Source organism: Procambarus clarkii, chromosome 93, assembly GCF_040958095.1.
Source record: "Procambarus clarkii isolate CNS0578487 chromosome 93, FALCON_Pclarkii_2.0, whole genome shotgun sequence".
NCBI classification, from domain to species: Eukaryota; Metazoa; Arthropoda; class Malacostraca; order Decapoda; family Cambaridae; genus Procambarus; species Procambarus clarkii.
Genome location: NC_091242.1, coordinates 9199062 through 9219897, shown reverse-complemented (window position 1 = coordinate 9219897; position 20836 = coordinate 9199062). Strand labels below are relative to the sequence as shown.

Here is a 20836-nt window from a genome sequence, read left to right as displayed (position 1 = left end):
CTGCGCATGTGCAGAACTACCTATTGTACTGGCCGGGATTTCAACTGTAAGAGTTCCAGATTGTTTTTTCAACATTTAATACTGCTGTTTCTCCCTTCACAAGGGTCTCTCTCTAATACAAGCCATCCAAATATATTTACTGTATTGCAAATGAAAGTTATCCATCCAGGTAATGAAATTGACCATCTCAGAGTCCCATTAGGATCAGAAAATTAAGACTTTTACTGTACAGTACAGATATAAATACTATAACTAATTTTCTCACTAGGTTTGGAATAATGATACTAGCCCCAAGAATGAATTTACTCTTAAGTATTGTTCTAGTTCCTGTACTCAGGGTAAATAGCTTTTCCTTGAAGTTTTTGTTGTGAAAGTACCAGAACTGATTAGGTCATTCATCTTGATTATTTCCTGAATACGATCTGCCGATCAGTTTACATTTAGGTTCCTAATTATTGATGGATGAACAGGGATGAATGGAGTAAACATGACTGGAACATAGTCCAGTCATCACACTGCCAGGTTTTAAGCCAAGGTCTTCTTGCTTGTGGAGCGTGTTCTAATCATAATACATAAAAGCAAGTACCATACAGTAATACTTCAGTAGTAAAATTGTCTCATGGCATACATGTACAGTATAGGTAGACTGTAAGTTTATTTAATTGTTATATTTTAAACAGTTATGTGAATACATGTAGAGAAGTTGTCAGATTATTACAGCACGAAAATCATAGCCGTTTCTCCCTTGTCTTCTTTGAGATGCATGATAGAGAAATGTCATGTTATCCTGCAAAGAACATTGAAATCTGAGTCTGCTGAAACACCCAAAAAATGAGTATTCCCTTTATTTTCAGATGGTGCATGTTGGGTGTCCAATATAAAGAGTAGACTGGTGGTATTAGTTCTTAAAAGCTTATCATACTCCTGCTTCCAAAAGGATACTGATTGTTAAACACACTGTGAAGCTTTCAACAGAGAGCTAGGGCTAACAATGCAATAGGCAGTTGCAGCTCATTCTCACAAATTTACAAGAATTTGAACCTAGGCAGCCCACTTAATCTATAGAGTTAGCTGGACATCTGGATTAGCAGAAATTCTTACTGGGAAGGTCCAAAAATGAATGTATTTGCAATTTTTTGTACCACAACCAACATAATTCATATTTCCTCACATTAAACAAATTTTCAAGGTTAGGGGAGGATCTTCATATACAATGCATAAAGTACTCAAATAATTTAGTGACAGAAAATTTCAGCTTCTTATTAAAGTTTACCTGCTTGATCAATGAAAGGCTTCAATAATGTTCACTTATTAACCTAATCTAACACTACACTAAAATTAATGTACTTGAACTTGGGAAGGTCAGTTTTAACAACCACATCACTAGTTGAAGGCCCTTTGCTTTTTGGTGAGCACAGGTCTCCTGATGTCAATCAGTAACCAGGCCGAAAGTCCCATTAACCCAAATATCTGAGTTTCAGCAAAGTTTGGCCTACAGAAACTCAAACTAGATTTGGATTACTTAAAGGTTCGGGTTAATGGGGTCTGGAGTTCTTAAGTATACATAATCTCTTTGAATTTGTAATATTTCAGATTGATTTCGGTGATGGAGGAGAGACTATTGACTTTGGGAATACCTCTACAGAAATTGATTTTGGAAGTGATTTGAACACAGAGGAAATTGATTGGGGAAACCTTACTGAGGATTCACAGACAATTGACTTTGGTGTTGGCGAGGTAAGTTGCTATATTTGTATTTTTTCATATTTTCACTCTTGTGTGGGACAAAATTTGGGTGTTATAATTTAATTCCCACTGTTGGAGACAGGAAGCTTGTACTTCAACTCATCAAGGTCCACCTAAGACAATTATCAACCTTTCTCAGGATGCAACCAACAAAAATTGGCCAACTCCAATGTACTGTACCTATTTTACTGCTAGGTGAACAGAGGCATTGGGTGAAATGAAATATGTCCATCTGGGTCCCCTTGGTTGTGAGCCAAGGATGTGGACTACTGTGCTGCAGGATGTCCACTCTACTTGTATATTCTCATTATTACAGAAGATGGTCATAGTGACAATCATAAATATGAATTTAAAGGTAAAATAGAGTACAATTCCACTGACCCTGACCTTTCACATGAAATATGGAATGAAGCATGGATATAGTTTGTAGGGGGTATGGTTAAATTACTAGATGTGCATGCTGTTGGTTAGTAAGAATCATTCTTAGAATCATTCTTACTAACTAGTAATTAGTTAGTAAGAATGAGAATGTAACAAGTATCCTGTAAATTGAGAGCACACTAGCCTGAGTGTGAAGGGAAGTGGAATAAACTTGGAAGGCAAGTTTTGACATGAAATATTGAGACTTTTTCCCCATGCTTATCATTTTGTAGAAGCTCCAACACTGAACCAAGTTTATCAGGAGGCAGGTATTCCCATAAATGGAAATAAAGTCATTAATTTCTTGAAAGTGTAATAATATTTGTCAAATTTTAATTTTGAAAACATAGTTTGGTAATAGGGGTGCAGGTGGCGGGAACAATTCTCCAAGTACAGTGGTATCATTGTTGCAAACACTTTAGAAAGTTTTAAGATTAAGTTGAACAGATACACAAGGGGAAAGTGGTTGGGTGTAGACAGGGTTGGATTTATAAGGTCGCAAAGGGGGGTAGTTGCCCTGGTCCCTCCCTGCAAGAAGGGCCCCAAGACTTCTTTAATAAAGAATGCAATAACTGTAAAATTAGTTTTATTATTACAAAGTGTATGTGTCAGAAATTAGATAGATGGGTCGTTCAGCAAATTAGCACTGATAAAGAATTATCAGAGAACCACAATGACCCATGAAAGACCCAGAAAATGGCGTTTCATTACATTCAACGCTGGTTTTTCGAACATACACAGTTTATCATCATTATATAGTAGTTCACTCTTTTATTTGTCGTGAAATTTAATTTTTATAATTAGGGATCCCCCCAAATTTGAAGTGCCCCAGAGGCCTCCCCCTTCCCCCCAGGTCTAAGTCCGACCCTGGGTGAAGGGTCGAAGCGATCCTGCTTTACAAGGGTCTGTAAACTTACGTCAATTTTTTTATTACTGATACTAATGTAAACAGCAGCAATGCATCATTCAAAGTTAGTATCATTTATATTAGATAGTTCATTGATTGAAGCTTGCATATAAACATATTTGAAGGAGCACAGTGTAATCACAAGAACATTGTGTTTATAAACAAATATTGAGGCTGTAAAATGGGATTCAAACCACATCCTTGGACTTCCCAGGACTACATTCACACATTCATACAGGACTCACACTACCTCCTGAGCCATGAAGAACTAGAAAGTATATCAACCAGAAGTACTACTTGATTTACTTGGAAGTTCAGGAGGCACCTAAACTCATGCTCAGAAAAACATAGCTGCATTGGAGAAAGTTTAACACCAGGCAACAAAAATCATTCCTGAACTAAGTCGACTCTCATACCAGAAATGGTTGAGGGTGTCAGGACCAATAACACTGCAAATCAGACATGACAGGGCAAATCTTGTCAAAACTTTTAAAATACTGAACAAATTGGGTCTTAAAGGGTTAGATGTAACACAAACAAGGAACAATTGTTTCGAGCTCAACAAGCTGCAATGTAGGATTGAGAACAGGAGACGCTTTTTTCACCCAGTGTTGGAACTACCTATGGAACTATGGTTCCCATAGAACTACCTACCCGCAAAAGCCGTAAATGCCAAAACTCTGTTGAATTTTAAAATCCAGCTAGAAAAAATCATCAGGACAAATAAGATGAATAAAATTTCTTAGTTTTCATTGAGGCCACTAGAGTGTTAGTTGACCTTGGGTAATTTCTGGTAAATATTACTTGAATTGTGCCTTCCTAACTCCTAAGTGAGTCAAGTAGTACTTCTAGTTGAGATACTGTACATGTACTTTTAAGGTCATCATGGTTCAGTCAGTAGTGTGTGCACATGGGGACTCCAAGGATGCAGGCTTTAACCCTTAACATGCTCGGGGTTTAATATCCTGTCATCCCCACAGGCACATGTCATTTTGAAAAAAAAAAAATTATTTTTTCTTCCTAACCTGTTAATTTGTGTTCACTGATCACGGGAAAAATAATAAAAAAATCGTAAGTGGCATATATTGCCCGCTATAGGGCGGGGAAGTCTGGCAAATTATAGGCGCTGACTCAGCGTGCGTCCCAGGCTGTCTGTTGCTCGCAAGCTGTCAGGCCGGAGTTGCCACAAAGAGATAATTACCGAATAATTTCAATGTCTCTGATTGATTTTTCATACTTTTTTTGCTGTAATATTATTCAATAGTGTGTAGTTTGATATATTTATATTATAAAATGAGTGAATCATTGCTGTACTCAAAAATATGGTGTGCATATTGTTGATTCAATTATGTTCATCAATCAGTGAACAAATACTTTGTCGGTTATTACATTATAAGCACAGGTTATATATAAGTATCTGCATGTTTTGTTCACTATAACGAACCACTAAGTAGCTATTATGAGTCAAAAAGTAACGAGGAGTGACCGCCGTTTACCAGTCAGCCACTCCCGCCTTCTCTCCAGTCATCTGACTCACCCACATTCTCCTCCCACAATAATGTTTTTGCTATAATTCACTGTATACAGATGTTATATATAAGTATCTACATGTTTTGTTCACCATAACTGTACATCTAAGCTTGTATGGTGAGTAAAGGCACAAAGATGTAGCTACTCACACAGTCAGCTGATCAGCGGCCGCCCTCAAGGCCAGACGCACTAATATTTCTCCTCCAACAATACTGTGTGGTGTTATTACGCTATATACACACATTATATATAAATATCTACCTGTTTTATTCACCATACTTGTACAAATAAACTGGTATGGTGCCCAAAGACCATCGTGGTAACCAGTAAACAACACCGTCGTCTGCACGGTGGCGTCGTGCAGACGACGCCACCGCCCTCACCAAAATGGCGGCTCCAAACCTTCTCTTGCTGTTTATACCCTCTATACACACGTTATATATAAGTATCTACATTTGTGTTCACCATAGCGAACCACTAAGCTGGTATGCTGAGTGCAGTCAATAAAAGGTGGCCACACACAGTCAAAAGACATCGCCACCACCCTCCCTCCCTCCATTGGCGCACAGCGCTAAATATCACCACAATCCTGCTATTATCAGAACCCTGGTCAGTTTTATCACAGTCAGGGGTCTTCTGTAATAATATCATCGCTACATAATAGCATGAACAAGTATAATTTGGCATTTTTAGGCGATGCTGTGGTCACAAGCTGAACAGCAGTGCTGTTAGCTCATGCTGCGTGTGTCAGGCTTGGTTGCTCACTCAATACTGAGGCCAATAACACCCGGGAGTTTGGCCCGCGATTTTTTTTTTAAATGGCGTCTATTTACAAGAGCCCTAATGAAGGTGTGGTGAACCCCGTGTATCCGCGGGCTGTTTAAATCTTGCGTAGTACTCCAGCACATCATATGACGTGATGCACAGTTGACTGGAACAACGTCCAACACGTCATATGACGTGATGCGCACTTTAAGGGTTAAGGTCATCATGGTTCAGTCAGTAGTGTGTGCACTTGGTGACTCGAAGGATGCAGGTCTTAAGGTCATCATGGTTCAGTCAGTAGTGTGTGTGTGCTTGGGGAGTCCAAGAATGCAGGTCTGATCTTATTGCATGGCTTCAATGTCTTCTCATACTTCAAAGAGTGTGACGGATAAAGGAATTTGGTTTGTTTACCATAGTCAGGGACAGATAGCATATTAGTCTTAGATATTAGATAGCCTGTTACTTATTTATTGTTAAATGAACAGAGACATTAGATGAAAGAAAACATTGCCCAAACACTGTCATGCTGCAGAAATTTAAATTAGGACCTTTTGGCTGTACCGAATGCACTTTCCACAACACCACAATTACTGCTTGATGGAATTTTTATACCACTGTTTGTAAGGCTTATAGGGTTTATTTATGTGATTCTTGAAATATGGGCACCATACAATTGCAGCATATTTCAATTTTGGTCTCACAAAAATTATAAACAGTTTTAGTATTTCACCATCCATGTAATTAAAAGCAAGTCTGAAGTTGGAAAGAGACACATACATTCCTCTCACACTGTTCTTTGTGTTCCTCTGGCGACAGCTTACTATCCAAAACCACCCCTAGATCTCGTTCTTTATTAGAGTTCTTCAATTCCTTTCCACATAATTTGTAAGTTGTGTGTGGTCTATTTTCTCCAATTCCACATTCCGTAGCATGGTATTTATTCACATTGAATTCCATTTGCCACATGTCACTCCAGGTGTGTGAGGCATATACTGCTCTGGCAGGCTTATTCTGCACTTTGGGAGGCTTATACTACTATCATCACATTAGTTCAGTTATATAATAGAGTTCAAATTTAAAAACTGTTTAAATCTTATTATTGAATGTTGAATGTTCAATACATTCGTATTGAATGTTTTTTTAATTTGTATTTTACAGATTGATGACATTACTACAGCAGATATTGTGGTTGAGGACTCTGGTGTTGCTGGGGGAGTGGCAAAGGACACGGAGGCCCTCACAGTCTTGTATAATCCCAAAACACGAAACCAGTTTATTGATGAACTTTATGAGGTGAGCAATTTGTCATGCAGGCATTATTATTGAATTAAATAAAATTGGATGTGTCTTAACCCTTACACTGCTACAATCAGCTCATGCAGTTTCCTCCTATGCTCCAATTGCCATGTGTGTGTGTTCTGTGCACAGCCTTTACGTATCCCTGGAGCTATCAGGCTAATGTGTGATATATTAGACCGGAGCATTAGTTTATGGAGTTCGACCTACCGGGGACCACAAGCCAGAATCTGGGTCCCTCAGAGAGGTTGCAGGGAGCAGTGGCCCTGGAAAACCCCCCTATAGTTGGGAGTTTTCCTTATCTGCCATCGACCAAGGTTAGGCACCCAGAAAGGTAGGCATAAAAAAACAAACCCCGCATGGTAAGAAAAGTACAAAAAACTGAACAGAGAGGCAGAACTCCTTCCAATCCCAAGGAAACAAACAAACGTCACACCCCACTGCCGTGCCGCTCTTCCGCACAGTCCTCCCCTCCCCATGCCAGATACCCACCACTCCAGTTCGTTCACTTATGTGGTCCGGGACGGACATCTTCTCTGGCATTAATTTCCAAGGCGGTGTTTTGCCTTTGTGGTGACCTCTACAGTGTTGTTGTGTGTGGTGGCCAGGTGTTCTCATCAGTGCCAGGGCTGCATGTGCTTAAGGGCATCCTTTTCTAGGCACCCTGTGAGTACTGCCCTTGTGTGTTAGGGTTCCCTTCCCTGGTGCGTTCGGGACAACCATTTCGGTAGGGGTTTTTGCTGCTTGGTAATTACCCCGCCCTTGGGGCCAGCTGGGGTTTCCTGGCCCAAGTTTGGCCTTTGGTAGGGAGTGGCATCGTGCTGGTTGGGGCGTCAAGGTGTTGTGCAGCCTGTGTACCTACACAGCGACCGGTTCCTGTTTCCTCTGGGGATTTTGTACCTTTGCAGATTTTTTTTTTTTTTTTCTTGCCTGGTGGGGGTCTGCCTGGTGTGGCTATAGGTTCACTTATATTATTTTGGTGGCCCTCTGCTAGGCCCCTGTGATTGTACACATCACAGGGGTTTCAGTGTTTTGATCTTCCCCTTGTTAGTTTTGGGTCGTAACCAGTTAGCAACACCTTGCTCAGGCTTTAAATAGCAGTCAGCCTACGGGCCCTAGAAAACCCTGTCGGGGCTCGGTGGACCTATGGATGCGTCTTCCGAGTTCTAGCCCGCCTCATACAGGTTCGGAGGTTGCTTGTCTCTGGGTGACAGTCACCTCTTTTTTGCCTCTTATCATGCTGCCTGTTGGGTCAACGACACCTTTGACCCGGAATCTTGCGAGTCATGTTCTGCTTGTTCTCCAGTACTATTCTGATGAATAGTACAGTACTGGAGAACAGGCGGATGCTGCCTGTACTCTATTATTGTTAGAGTACAGGCAGTATCCGCATTGCGTGCTAGGTTTAAGTTGCTGCAATGCCCTAGGTTGGTTTCCCATCCAGATGCCCTGCAGCTGCCCCACTTTGGTTATAGGGACCCGGACCTGGGGATGTTAGTCGCTTTAATTTTGGTTCAGTCTGCGCTCCCTTGTCCTTCCCCTGTTGCTCACCCTGCACCTTTTTCCCTGCTTTCGGCTCTCAAACTTCTGAGGGTTTCGGTGTCGGTGCAGGGTTTAGTTGGTAATGAGACTTGGGCAGCTTCGGGGACTGCCCCATTCGGATTGGGGGACAAGCATTCGAGCTGGTTTCTCCTACCGAGGCTTCTGGGTCCCACCAGCAGGCCCCCTTCTTTTCAGTTTTTATCATGGACTCTGCCTTTCCTTCAGGGGTTGAGGGTGTGGAGGACTACTCTGCCCGGGGTCCCAACTTGGGGGATCCTGGGACTAGGGAGAAGTCGACCTGGGGGCTTTGGACCCCCTTTTGACCCCACTTGAGTGTTAGTGCCCTCTTCACAGGGCTTGTTGTTGCAGAGGGAGGGGTTTTCTTACCCACCTTCCCTGTACAAATATGATTTGAGTTCGGCTCCTCCCCGGGTTCCTCTGCCCCATCCTTCCGGAGGTTTTCTGCTTCTCGTATCTCCCCTCAGGAGGTTTGAGAGGCTCTTGCTGCATACCTCCTGCAAGACCCGAATTCCGCCTCCGTGATGGATCCGTCCTTATTTGAGTTTAGTTTTTCTTCACCTTTCTTTCTTCTTTGGTCATTTCTTGAAAGTTCCTGAATCTTCCTGGCTAGCAGACTGCCCATTCTTTTTGTTGGGGGCATGGCATGGATTCTGTCGGTTCCGCACACTTAAGTGGCGAGAAACGTCTGCTGTTCTTTAGGTTTATCTGGAGGCAAATTGGAGCACTTTAATGCTTGCTTTTTCGCCCATGTGCTTTCTCAGGATGTTGGCCTTGTGCAGCTGGACGTGCAGGTTCCTACCCTTTAGGCGTCCTTGGTTGCTGAGGTTTTGTGCACCCGTGGGCATTTGGTTTTGGTCTTGTGCTTCTTTTCCCTTCTCCAGCTGTCTTTGACATGGCTTGAGGAGGATATGGAGGCATTGAGTGCCGGGCCTTCATCTGGTGTGCTATCCTCGGCCGGCTCAGGCATCAGCCGCACTGTTGAAGCTGTTTACACCTATCTTGAAGGAGACGATGTCTCTGTTCTTTGTTTCTTACCTCACGTGTAGCTCTCTCACTCAGGCTGTGCTCGCTCTCTGCTTGGAATCCGCTTGGGCCCTCGCTCTTAGGTTTTCACCGCCGTTTTGTCTGTTGCTGTTTGCGGAGTCTGCTGTCACACGGTTTCTGCAGGCGGCTTCGCCTAGTTGTCGTCCTATGTCGGACTTATTGGTTCTCCGGGACAGCTGTTCTGGATCTTCACGGAAGAGTCGTGCCAGGGCTTGAGGTTCTGCTGGTCCAGTTGGGCCATTGGTGCCAGCTTCTGAGACGACATTGCCTTTGGAGCCGGTGCCGTCTGGTTGGCGCGATGATTGCTCTGTTCGTTAGCAGGCTTCTCGTAAGGGGCGTTGGCCCTTTTGCAGCCTCCCCCACATCGTCCCATCAATGGGGGTTTTTGCTCACTCGGTTTGATCGCACTTGGTCCCATGATTTGTGGGCATTTTGGGTTGTGTCATTCGGCCTATGGTGGCATTGGGTGGCGGCTCCTCCTTCGGGGGAAGGGGGGGGGGGTTCGGGGCTGATGGGGCAGGCTTCTTTCCCTGTGCTTCGTCAGGTCATCTCAGTGTGGGTATGCTTGGGCATTGTTTAAACGACCCCATCCCTCAGGTGGGTTTCTTGCCTGTTCCCAATGCCGAAACGGGACTGTGCGGATCTGCAGTTCATTCTGGACTTGTCCCGTCGGATCCCCTGGATTCCTTGCCCCTTCTTTCGGATGACCACTCTGTCTCAGGTTCGGCTTCTTTTGGAGCCGGGTGCTTGGATGGTGTCCCTGGACCTCAAGGACACGTAATGGCATGTCCCCTATTTGACCAGGGTTCAGGGACTGGCTAGGTTTTGTAGTGGGGCATCAGGCTTACCACTTTTGTTGCCATCCTTTTGGCTTGAATCTGACACCTCGCATATTCATGCATCTTATCCGGGTCGTGGTGACTTATCTGCGTCTGCTAAGACTTCTTGTTCTGGCCTACCTCGACAACTGGCTGGTATGGGCTCCCAGCAGGTCCGCTTGTCTGCTCGCCAGGGATGTGGTTCTTTCCTAGCTCGCCGGGTTCGGGTTCCTGGTGAACTAGAGGAAGTCCAATCTGGTTTTGTCCCAGGTTCGGACCTGGCTGGATCTTGTTTGGGACTCTCGGCCGTGTCCGTGTCTCTCCCTCTGGAGGTGTTGCTGTGGCTGCGGTCCTGCCTTCAGGTGTTCTGGGGGGTCCCGGATCATTCGGCTGTTGCTCGAGCGGTTGGGTTTTTCACCTCCAGCCTGCTCATACTCCTCCCGAACCTTCTTGGTTTCTAAACAGGATTTTAGCTCTTCTCTCCATGGTTCTTTTTTGCTGGAGCCAGTGGCTGAGTGAACAGAACACTGGACGTGTGATCCTGTAGTCCCGGGTTCGATCCCGGGCGCCGGCGAGAAACAATGGGCTGAGTTTCTTTTACCCTGATGCCCCTGTTACCTAGCAGTAAATAGGTACCTGGGAGTTAGTTAGCTGTCACGGGCTGCTTCCTGGGGGTGGAGGCCTGGTCGAGGACCGGGCCGCGGGGACACTAAGCCCCGAAATCATCTCAAGATAACCTCAAGATAAGCCCCTTAGTTTTTTCAGTTGGGGGATACATAATTTGCTGTGTCCATTACCTGTTATCTCTGCACTACTAATAGTGCACAGGGAGGAGGCTTTGTTTGTAAGTTCATTGTTCCAGGGTGTTTCTCAAGTTGTCCACACTGTCAAGTTCAGCCAGCCTGTGGTGTACCCTCAGACCCATAATGTTCATAAGTTTGTGGTTCTGTGCATGGTTTTTTGTAATGTCATGGACTGATATTTGGGCTCAGGTTTTGGTGGTCCAACTGTGTGTCATTGCCTTGGTTAGGAACATGGTTCATAATACCATCAATATATGTCATAAAATTTTATGAACCCAATTACATTAGATGATAAACTCGTATTAAAAAAACAAGACAAAGCCAGGTGATGACTAAAAGCAACTATTATGCAGACATAAAGTACCACTGAAGACAATCTAGATGATACTGGCATTGTATCCATCTTTAGGAAGTGTGATTTTATATCCAAACACTTCTGATCAATCCAGGCTGTAACAAGGTACGTAGCTTCAATCACACTCGAGTAAAATTTCACATAATAAATACCTTTTATGTAGCCAAACTAAGATTTGCTTTATTTTTATACATTATTTTCATTTCCCACAGCTTGAAGGATTTCTAGGACAGCGTCTCTCAGAGCTAGAATGTGAGGGTTCTGTTTTCTCCTTCAATCAGTTCACTAATGCACCACCATCAGTCCAAGATCATACAGCAGATCAAGTGAGAGAAATGCTATCACAAGTCAAGTCCTTAGTGACCAAACTGTCAACAACAAAGCTGCAGCATCTGTATCTTATTAGTTCGTCACCAAGGTATCATAGTATACAAGTTGAAGTTTAAATGAGTAGTAGACCCTGCTATTGTTGATGCCTTTGTCAGCCCATCCTCCCATTTAGATATTACTTATTGTATTGATGTGGACCATCATGCATATATTGACGTAATGGACAATTATAAAGTAGGATTTGCTATGATTGAATTTGGACATGGGGAAAACGTTTTGTATTTATGTTGCTAATGACTATGCTAGGCCTAGGAATATTTAAGTTTGGTGTTTAGCTTTAGTTTTTTGGGCTCCATAAAGTGAATAGTACCAAATTCTAATATTTAATTGTCCAGCATGTCAATATATGTATAATGATCTGCAGTGTTTCAAAAAGTACATTCTAAACAGGAGAATGGGTCATGTCATGTATATATATACACTTTTGTGTTTGACTCTAGTACAGTTTCTGTGGGAGGACTCCCATCTGAGGACTCTAATGGAACCAGGAACAAGCAGCTGAGGAATCAAACTCAAACAGCAACAAAGGATAGGGAAGATTCCCTGCAGTAGAAGCCAGAGATCAGGACAGGTTGAATGGCACCTAGGGACCCACCTAGGTGGCTCCTCCCCAGCCCTTGAAATCCTAAGTGAAAACTCTGGGGCAGAGCCAAGTTCCACATCTCATACCTGATCAGACAAAGACATCACCACACTCTAAAAGGATCCAAGACTGGGGTCTTGGGATTCATTTTATATTTATCCTTAGGATAAATATATGTACACTTCCAAGAGAAACACAAGGCAACTGATCCCTGGTGCGAAGCAATAGATAAAATATGTCTGCTGCCAGCGTGGAATAGGCAATCCTCGGGGTTGGTATGAGCTACACCCACAGCTAATTGCACCCCAAACTCCAAAACCCATGAACAGCTTTTTTATGCCAATTAAAAAAAAACTATGAATTTATGTTGATAAATTACTAAATTTAGTCGAACATAAATAACCCATCACGGAAACAAGGTCATCTTAACCTTTGTCTTGGAAAACATAGGTTATGGTGACCTCCCAATAGGGTAATGCTGATAATGTTTTACTTTAAAACAATTTTATATGTGGCACATTTAGTCAGAAACGGTGGTGGCTACAATTATCAGGTGGTTGTTTTGGCATAGACTTAACCAAAATGAGTGTTATTGAATTTGACTCCTTATAATTTTGTTATCAATCATCAGGACAAATGCATATGGTATGTATTGAATGACTGCTAAACATTTAATTCATTTTTACAGATATGTGGATCGGCTGGCAGATTCTCTCAAATCCAAACTTGCTATTGGTGACAAACTAGCTGAATCCCAACAGTCTGCTGTGCAACGAAAAGAAGACACTGCGGAGGAACAGCGCATTCTTACGCCCAAGCTCGCATTGATCATTGAGCGCACCAAGGAGCTCCAGTCCCACATTCAGGAGCATATTTCCAAACGGTATAAAAACCGGCCAGTGAACTTGATGGGGGCTTATCTTAGTATGCAGTTGTGATTAGTTGCATTAATGGGTACTAAAAAGTTTTAATAAAATATTTTCATCATATATTTCTCAAACAATTTGTTCAACCTTGAAAAGTACCATTTTGCCAATTTTTATCAAAGTTGAATATAAAATTTCATTATCCTAGCTAGTTTCAACTCAAATGTGGTATGTTTATCTACATAGACATATTTCACAGATACAGATAGCTATAAAATTGATAGCTAAGTGTAAGAAATCAGTTGAGAGTAATGTGTAAATTGATGCCGGGAGCACGTGTGTGAACAAGGCCACACTCACCACTGTTAGCAGCAGATATAATTATTCATGCCTCGGTTGTGACTCCTCACATGTCAGTTTTGTTTATGTATCATCGTGGATTAAAGTCTAATTATACTCTTAAAAAAATACATACATACATATATATATATATATATATATATATATATATATATATATATATATATATATATATATATATATATATATATATATATATATATATATATATATATATACAGGTATATATATATATATAATAAAAAATACACACACACACACACACACACACACACAGTAGTTTCAAAGCGTTATATGACAAAGAGTGTTGGGAAGACTGGACACCACGAGCGTAGCTCTCATCCTGTAACTACACTTAGGTAATTACACACACACACACACACACACACACACACACACACACACACACACACACACACACACACTGGATATGAAATTGAAATATGTAGATTTTAGTAAATGTGGTCATAATTAGTGCCACGTTTTCCACTTGTAGCATAGAAGGGGGGTGTGCGGCTCTCTTGAAGAAAAGGTGAAACGTATTGTACAACAAATGTGTTTCAAATGCTATGATCAGCCTTTTTTCATCTCATTATAAATTTTATGGATACCATCTTTAGAATTTTTTAGGAGGAGTCCCCTTCAGTAGCTCTCTGAGCTTAACTGCTAGTACTGCCAAGCCTTAGTAATTGTACCAGGCCTCTGAGACCCACCATTGTGTTCTGGGTGCCCTAGATCAACCCAAACCTGAGGATACCCACCCGAAAAGGTATGTGCAACAAATCAAACAACTTCTTAAAATAAATTAGTAACTGAAGTATACAAGGCAAAAAATTATTGCCACAGGAAAAATACCCTGTCTAAGACTCTAGGTTCAACCTTGACAATGAATGGATGTCTGCTTTGGTTCCTGCTTTGCCTGGGAACACTGGAATATTGAGTCCTAATACTTCCATCAGGCATTTATCTTCATTAGCCTATACTGATACAATGCCTGGGGTCAGAGTGAAGTTGATAGTTTTCATTCTCTGGTTGGATCTTCAGGCACAGTGTCTGGCACTGATTTGGTTTTTGTGTGAAGTGGGGGGTCTGGTGGTGGCCTTCGTAGGGGGATTCCAGAGGGGGGACACAAACATCTGCCTAACTATGTGTTAAGCAGATGTTTGACAAGGCATAGAGTTTTCTGCCAACAGGGGATATGTGTATATAGCTGCTGCTCTTCCATATCTCATCTTTGGCTGCTTTTCAGTTGGCACAGGGCATACTTTGTGACTACCTGTCAGTTGTTGTGGCAAAATTGTTGACTCCCTCATTACTGGGTTTCTGAAATCCCTGGTGGTGGTGTACTGTCCCTGTGACGTTTTTTTCCTGGCTAGTTCAAATTTTGTTAAGCATTTTGTTCATGAGTTGTGGTTTGTTTCTGGGTTTTGTTGCCAGAAGTTATCTGACTTAGTCAGTATTTGTTAGCTGTTGGTTTCTAGAGTTTCTTGCAATGCCTATGACTTTCTCTGGTTTGCCTTTGGTCCTCTGTTGGTCTTGCGAGACACCAGGATTTTTTCTGGTTTCAGCTTTCACATCCCTGTGAGGTTTGTGCTTTCTGGCTCCCATGGGGGTTCTTATTTAAGGGTGTCCACCATTTTTTTTTCTTCAGGTTCTTTGTGTTTTGCTGCAGCTCATTTGTAAAGTAGGTGTAAAGACTGGTGTCACTTTGCTTGGAGCTTTATCTTTGTTTAGAAAGGCAGCCTCTTCTACTACTTTTGTAGTAGAAGCTATTGGGCACTTTTGTAAGGAACCTATTGAGTGGGCCCTTTCTGAAACAGTGTTAACTGTAATAAAAATCCCTTTTCTGTTGGGCTTTCAGTAACTTTCCATTTCTGCCCTGTTATCTTCTTTCCAGTATGGGTATTGTAGAGTTCTGTTTAGACAGTTTGTTAATGATGAAGCCGGCTGGATGAGACTCAGAGTGACCTGTGCTGTCATCTGATGGAGGTCAGGCACATGTTGCTGAGGTATTTATATCCTGAAACAGTAAATAGTTGTGTTTACCTCTGGGTTATTAATTTACAAACAGTCACTTGTTTTGTTGCACCTATTCTTTATGATGGATTTTCCTCAGTTTTGTGTTGATCTCTTATTCTTAAGCTTCCCTGATTTTTCTGTAATTTCTGTAGCTTCTAGTACTTAATCTCTAAAAGCTACTGAGGGTCCACCAGAAAAGGATCTTTTATTATTTCAAAAATTTTCTATGCAAGGGGGAGGAGGATTTCTATAATTTTTTTTTATATAGTTTAGCATATGTTTCCCATTTATTTATATCTAACAAATAGTTCAGTAATTTTATTTTCAAATCTTGTTTTATGAACTACACCTAATATACCCCTGGTATTACACGTATGAAATAAGAAATCTTAAAAATTTTAATCTTTGCTGTTACCTTTTCATTTCAAGGAATTAAAGGATTCAGTCTTAATCATTTTACAGCAATACTTGGTGAGAGCTGAATAGTGAAAAAAAATTGTTTCACTACGATATATTAGTTTGCAAAATACATCCAAAATAATTTGAACCAGTTAGCAACATAAGAAACAGACACCAGCAGATACAGCAGACTTATATCTTAACTATCAATATGGTTGAATTACCCAATAGGCCAAGGAGGCTATATGGCCTAGGGCCCACCAGAATTTTTTTTTTTTGTACCATAAAAATGGACACACATCAGATAATACTTGGAGTAATGCATAATATAACTTTGATAATTAATCATTACATATACAGTATTATGATATGAGCTGTCTACATATATATGTTCAGCCTTTGAATAGCGACACTTTTCTTGGTGAGGCCTCAGAACAGTTAGATCCAGCCCTGCCTGTCAGTGACTACAGGGAAGTGGTCAGCAATATGGGAATAAGATCCTGCGCAAGACGTGCTCACTATTTTTACCGATATACAGTCATGATTAATGATAAATGTAACAAATTACTTTTGTTTTGTTTTTTAGATGTTTTTTATTTATTACAAGAAAGCATCACACAAAGGAGAAAATAAATTTTGAAAAAATAGAGAATAATTTATTTTGCTTTTTGAATATAATGTGTGTGTAATTTTTTGAACATGTGTACTACTTGTATTTATGATGATGTTTAATACATATTGAATATTTATAGCCTGGTGTTGAGTTACAGTACAGGTACTTGGAAAATAGATTCTATTATAAAACTAAAATACTGTATAACTACATTTTGTATTGTAAGTTTTTGGGGAATAGTACCACCAGAAATAACAGGTAATTATTTTTTCTATAGATCTAAATGTAATTGCAAATTTTAAGTTGTAATATTTTTATATTGCCTCATAATGATCCAAGTAAAGAATGGGGCAAAATGGAATCGCCACAGTGAGAGGGGAAATTATTTTTTTAATTATTAAGCACCGAAACCCAGTTTGCAAAAATGTTAAACAATTGACATGTAAGTTAGTCATCTGGACAAACGAGCAAAGCACTGCCTTGTAAAACTAGTTTAGTGAAGACCAAACCACAACTCGGAAGGTGGAGAAGCGATGATTTTGATTTGATTGTTGTCGCCGAAGGCAGCTAGTTTATTGTGCACCCCATACTCATCCTCTAAGCGGTAGTGCAAAAAGCATTACAGAAGGCACAAAAGGTCTTTATCAGACCTCATCTTAGATTATTATATAAACAATTTCATCTATCCTTCACACCTTATAGTTATAATGTCAGCTAGTTACAGAGAAAGTGCTATTTCAAGAGCTATATATTTACAGTAAGTCATTATACATCAATGGTAGGTCTTATCGCTAATACATAATAGTTTGACCAATGGGGATATTACAAAGTCATAGGGGAGCTTCTGTTTATTATTAGTCCTCACAATACACTACTTGTTTCTGAATCTCATATGTCGTTTATCTACTGGAAGCGAAATGTGGATACAGTGCAAGGATTTCAGGTAGTTTATCCATGGTAATAAGATAGGTTGCCATATCATACAGATTGAGCTTAGATTTATCTCTAAATGGCTCAATTTTACTACAATCCAAGATATAGTGTTTGAGTGTGTGTCCCTGTCTTTGTCCACACACTTTACACTTTACTTCATCTAGATCCCTATACAAGCCGAACTGCCAGAGGTACTTGTAGCCAAGTCTTATACAAGCTGTGACAACATCTGTTAGTCTACTGACTTTGTTACTTGCCCCATACATATGTTTTACTTCACACATTTCATTGTGATGAACAATGGACCTGCTAGTGCCAGTTTGCACTGTTGTACTTTCTTCAAATCCATCCAGGAGTTCTCGTCTAATGACACTTGTAAGAGATTTATTTGATAACTCAAGATTCCGTTCAATATTGTCTTTATTTACTGCAGCCTTAGCAAGGGTGTCAACTTTGTCATGTTCCTGCAGGCCAATGTGAGAAGGAATCTACAACATTTTTATATTTACCCTCTATCTAAGTATCCTTATATATCTACGTCTAGCTTCCAAGACAAGCACGTTATTACTTGATTGCAAACTGTTTATTGCTCGTAGTGAGGAAAGAGAGTCGGAAATAATTAAGCTGTCTACTTCAGTGTTGTCAATAATTTCGAGTGCTACCAGTATTGCTACCAACTCGGCTTGCATTGTAGATGCCCAGTTACTAATTCGGATATTCCTTTGAATTGTGCTACCATCTGGCTGATGAGCAATAACAGCACTTCCTGCCCTCCCTGAAGCTGTATTGAGTGATCCGTCAGTGTATATGGTCTGTGCTATGTTGTTTTCAGCTTGTATATTGTGAATGTGTTCAATGGTGCTTAATTTAGCAGCAAGCTGAGCATGAGGGTTGTTTGTGATTAGTTTCTTGGTGGGGTATGCATGGGTCAGGATGTCAAAAGATACCATCTGCCAGGGTGGAAGGAAGTGCTGTACTCTTTCATCTGTATATATATCGTGCAGTCCCATTATTTTAATATGAGTGGCTGTTCTTTGAATCCATTTAGACTCGCTAGTTCCATTTCGTATGTGTTCTAACAGTGCAACTGACACAGTGTTGTTTTTGTTATCACGCAGAAGCTTTAGTCCTATCATAAGATTAATTTCAAATATTCTATCTCTAATGCTAAGTATATTTAATTCTTTCCACATGTTGAGAACTTTGGTAGTTAAAGGACAGCCAAGTACAATTCCGAGTGCTTCATTTTGCATTTTTTCCAGTCTATCAATACTTTTACCATTTTGCAGGACCAAAGCTGGTGCATGATAGTCTATCAGAGACCTTATATATGCTAAATACATCATTTTTGCTATTCTAATATTAGAATAGCAAAAATGCTGTACCCCACTACAGTTCTGAGAGCCTTGAGTCTGTCTCTACATTGTTGATGTAACTTATTGACTGCAGTTGAGGTACAATGGACAGAGACACCAAGGTATTTGAAAGAAGAGACATAGTCTATTGGTATGTTATCTATCTTAAGTTTTCGTGGTACACTTTTGCGGTTGCCAATTCGTCTGTTAAATACCTTAGTTTTAGCAGGGTTGATTACAAGACCAAGGCTCTCACAAGCTGTATGTATACAATTTAAGATTGTTTGCATTTTGCAGTGGGATTTAGTATGTACAAGGATGTCATCCGCATAGCTGATAATGATGTTTACCGGACTAGTTGGGATTGATTTTAGTAAGGCATTAATTAGAACATTAAACAAGGTAGGACTGAGTACTCCTCCTTGTGGGGTGCCTAGTTGCATTAATTTAGTTTCACTCTTGTAGCCTTGGAACAGTGCAGAAGACTTCCGGTTGGTAAGATAGCCTCGTATCCATTATAATAAATGTCCCCCTATATCCATTCTCGCTAATTCATACATAATCACTTCCCTATTAGCAATATCAAAGGCATTTTTTAAATCAAGAAATGTTGTGTACTTGTGCCTTTTATCTCTATGAACAGTAAGAAAGGTTGTGATACAGTTGTGTACACTTTTACCATGTGTGAAACCATTGATATCAGGTGACATGTGCTCTTTAACTCTATACAATAATCTATTAAGCACCATTCTTTCGATCCATCCTGGACCATTATAAAGTTGTGATAATTATCTTGATAATGGTACTAACGACTAGATGATGGTCCGGGACGGACCGAAATATCGTCACTTCTCCATCTTCTGAGTTGTGATTTGGTCATCATTTCTTCAGCCACGTTATTGTGACTCATCGCCTGCATGAGTTTAAGACTACACCAAATAGGATGCTGGCATCAGATGGTGTTATCAAGAGTATTGATCAGGTATAAAAGGGTTGAAGGTAACAATAAAATCATGACATAATAAAACTCTAACATTATGATATTCCAAGGAAATTAAATGTTGTAATTATCAAATAAATATTGATGTATATATACACACACGAAGATTATTCATACACTCATAACACACTACTAATGGTTACCCAAGATATTTCTAGTTCTTCCTGTTGTTGGAAATTTGGAGGGAGACGGGAGAGAGAGATTATATTTTTTGTTTAAACAATGTGAATAATAAATTATTATTTGAAATGCATTAGAATCAAGTTACTTATTAACCAAAAATAGTTGTCACTATTTGTATTATCATGATGCATTCAAAATTTACCCTCAGATGTCTTAACATATTTCAGTTTTGGTAATTGCCATACAATATGGTACTGTACTAAAGATACAAATTTAAAAAGAACCCAGTCCTCACATTCAGTGACTAAATGCTTGTTAATCAGGCTGCCAAGTCCTCTATTTATGAATGTAAACACTTTACACATGTGATGACACTAATGACATTCAAACCTTCCTTAAACGTCGTTCACCCATGACCTCTTGTTTAAATTGCACGTTTCTAAATGCTTCATCCTTGAACAGCAAGTGCATATAATTGCCAACAGAACCTAAACACTTGACCTTTGTCTAATTATACACAAATTCTAATATATATATTAATTTAGACAAGAAAATACTAATTTTGAATACAAAATACGCTAATATTTATTAATACATTTTTGAGGTCGGTTGCTGCTTGGATAAGCATGGTCTAAGTTGCAAAGAGTTAGATAATTTATAATAAAATGTATCTACTTTAGGTAATGCACAAGAAACAGGTTTCATGTATACAGGTTCCAAATGGAAGTGGCTCCAATTACAGTACACACTTGCAAGAAGTAATCTGGGCGTGTAAAAGGAAGATGATATATTTTGTTTTAGATTTGGCTTACCATAATCAGGAGGAGAGTGTACCTGTTATGCTTATTGATGTTCCTCTAGGCCAGGAGGGCAAACCTTTTTAAGAGCATGTGCCCAATTTAGCAGTGGTCTTCTAAAAATTATCTTGCATGCCCGTGGCAGTTTTGA

General features: G+C 40.3%; 1 protein-coding gene across 1 annotated transcript in view; it reads left to right on the top strand.

Annotated features, from left to right (window-relative positions):
* The window catches only part of LOC123746770 (CDK5 regulatory subunit-associated protein 3), a 37508-nt gene extending 17484 nt beyond the window's left edge, over positions 1-20024 (top strand). The window contains exons 8-11 of the mRNA XM_069319630.1: positions 1594-1737; positions 6527-6661; positions 11460-11665; positions 12909-20024. Of these exons, the coding sequence (XP_069175731.1) occupies positions 1594-1737; positions 6527-6661; positions 11460-11665; positions 12909-13158 (735 nt within the window). The 3' untranslated portion in view covers positions 13159-20024. The remainder of the gene's footprint in view (positions 1-1593; positions 1738-6526; positions 6662-11459; positions 11666-12908) is intronic.
* The last annotated feature ends 812 nt before the right edge of the window (positions 20025-20836 follow it).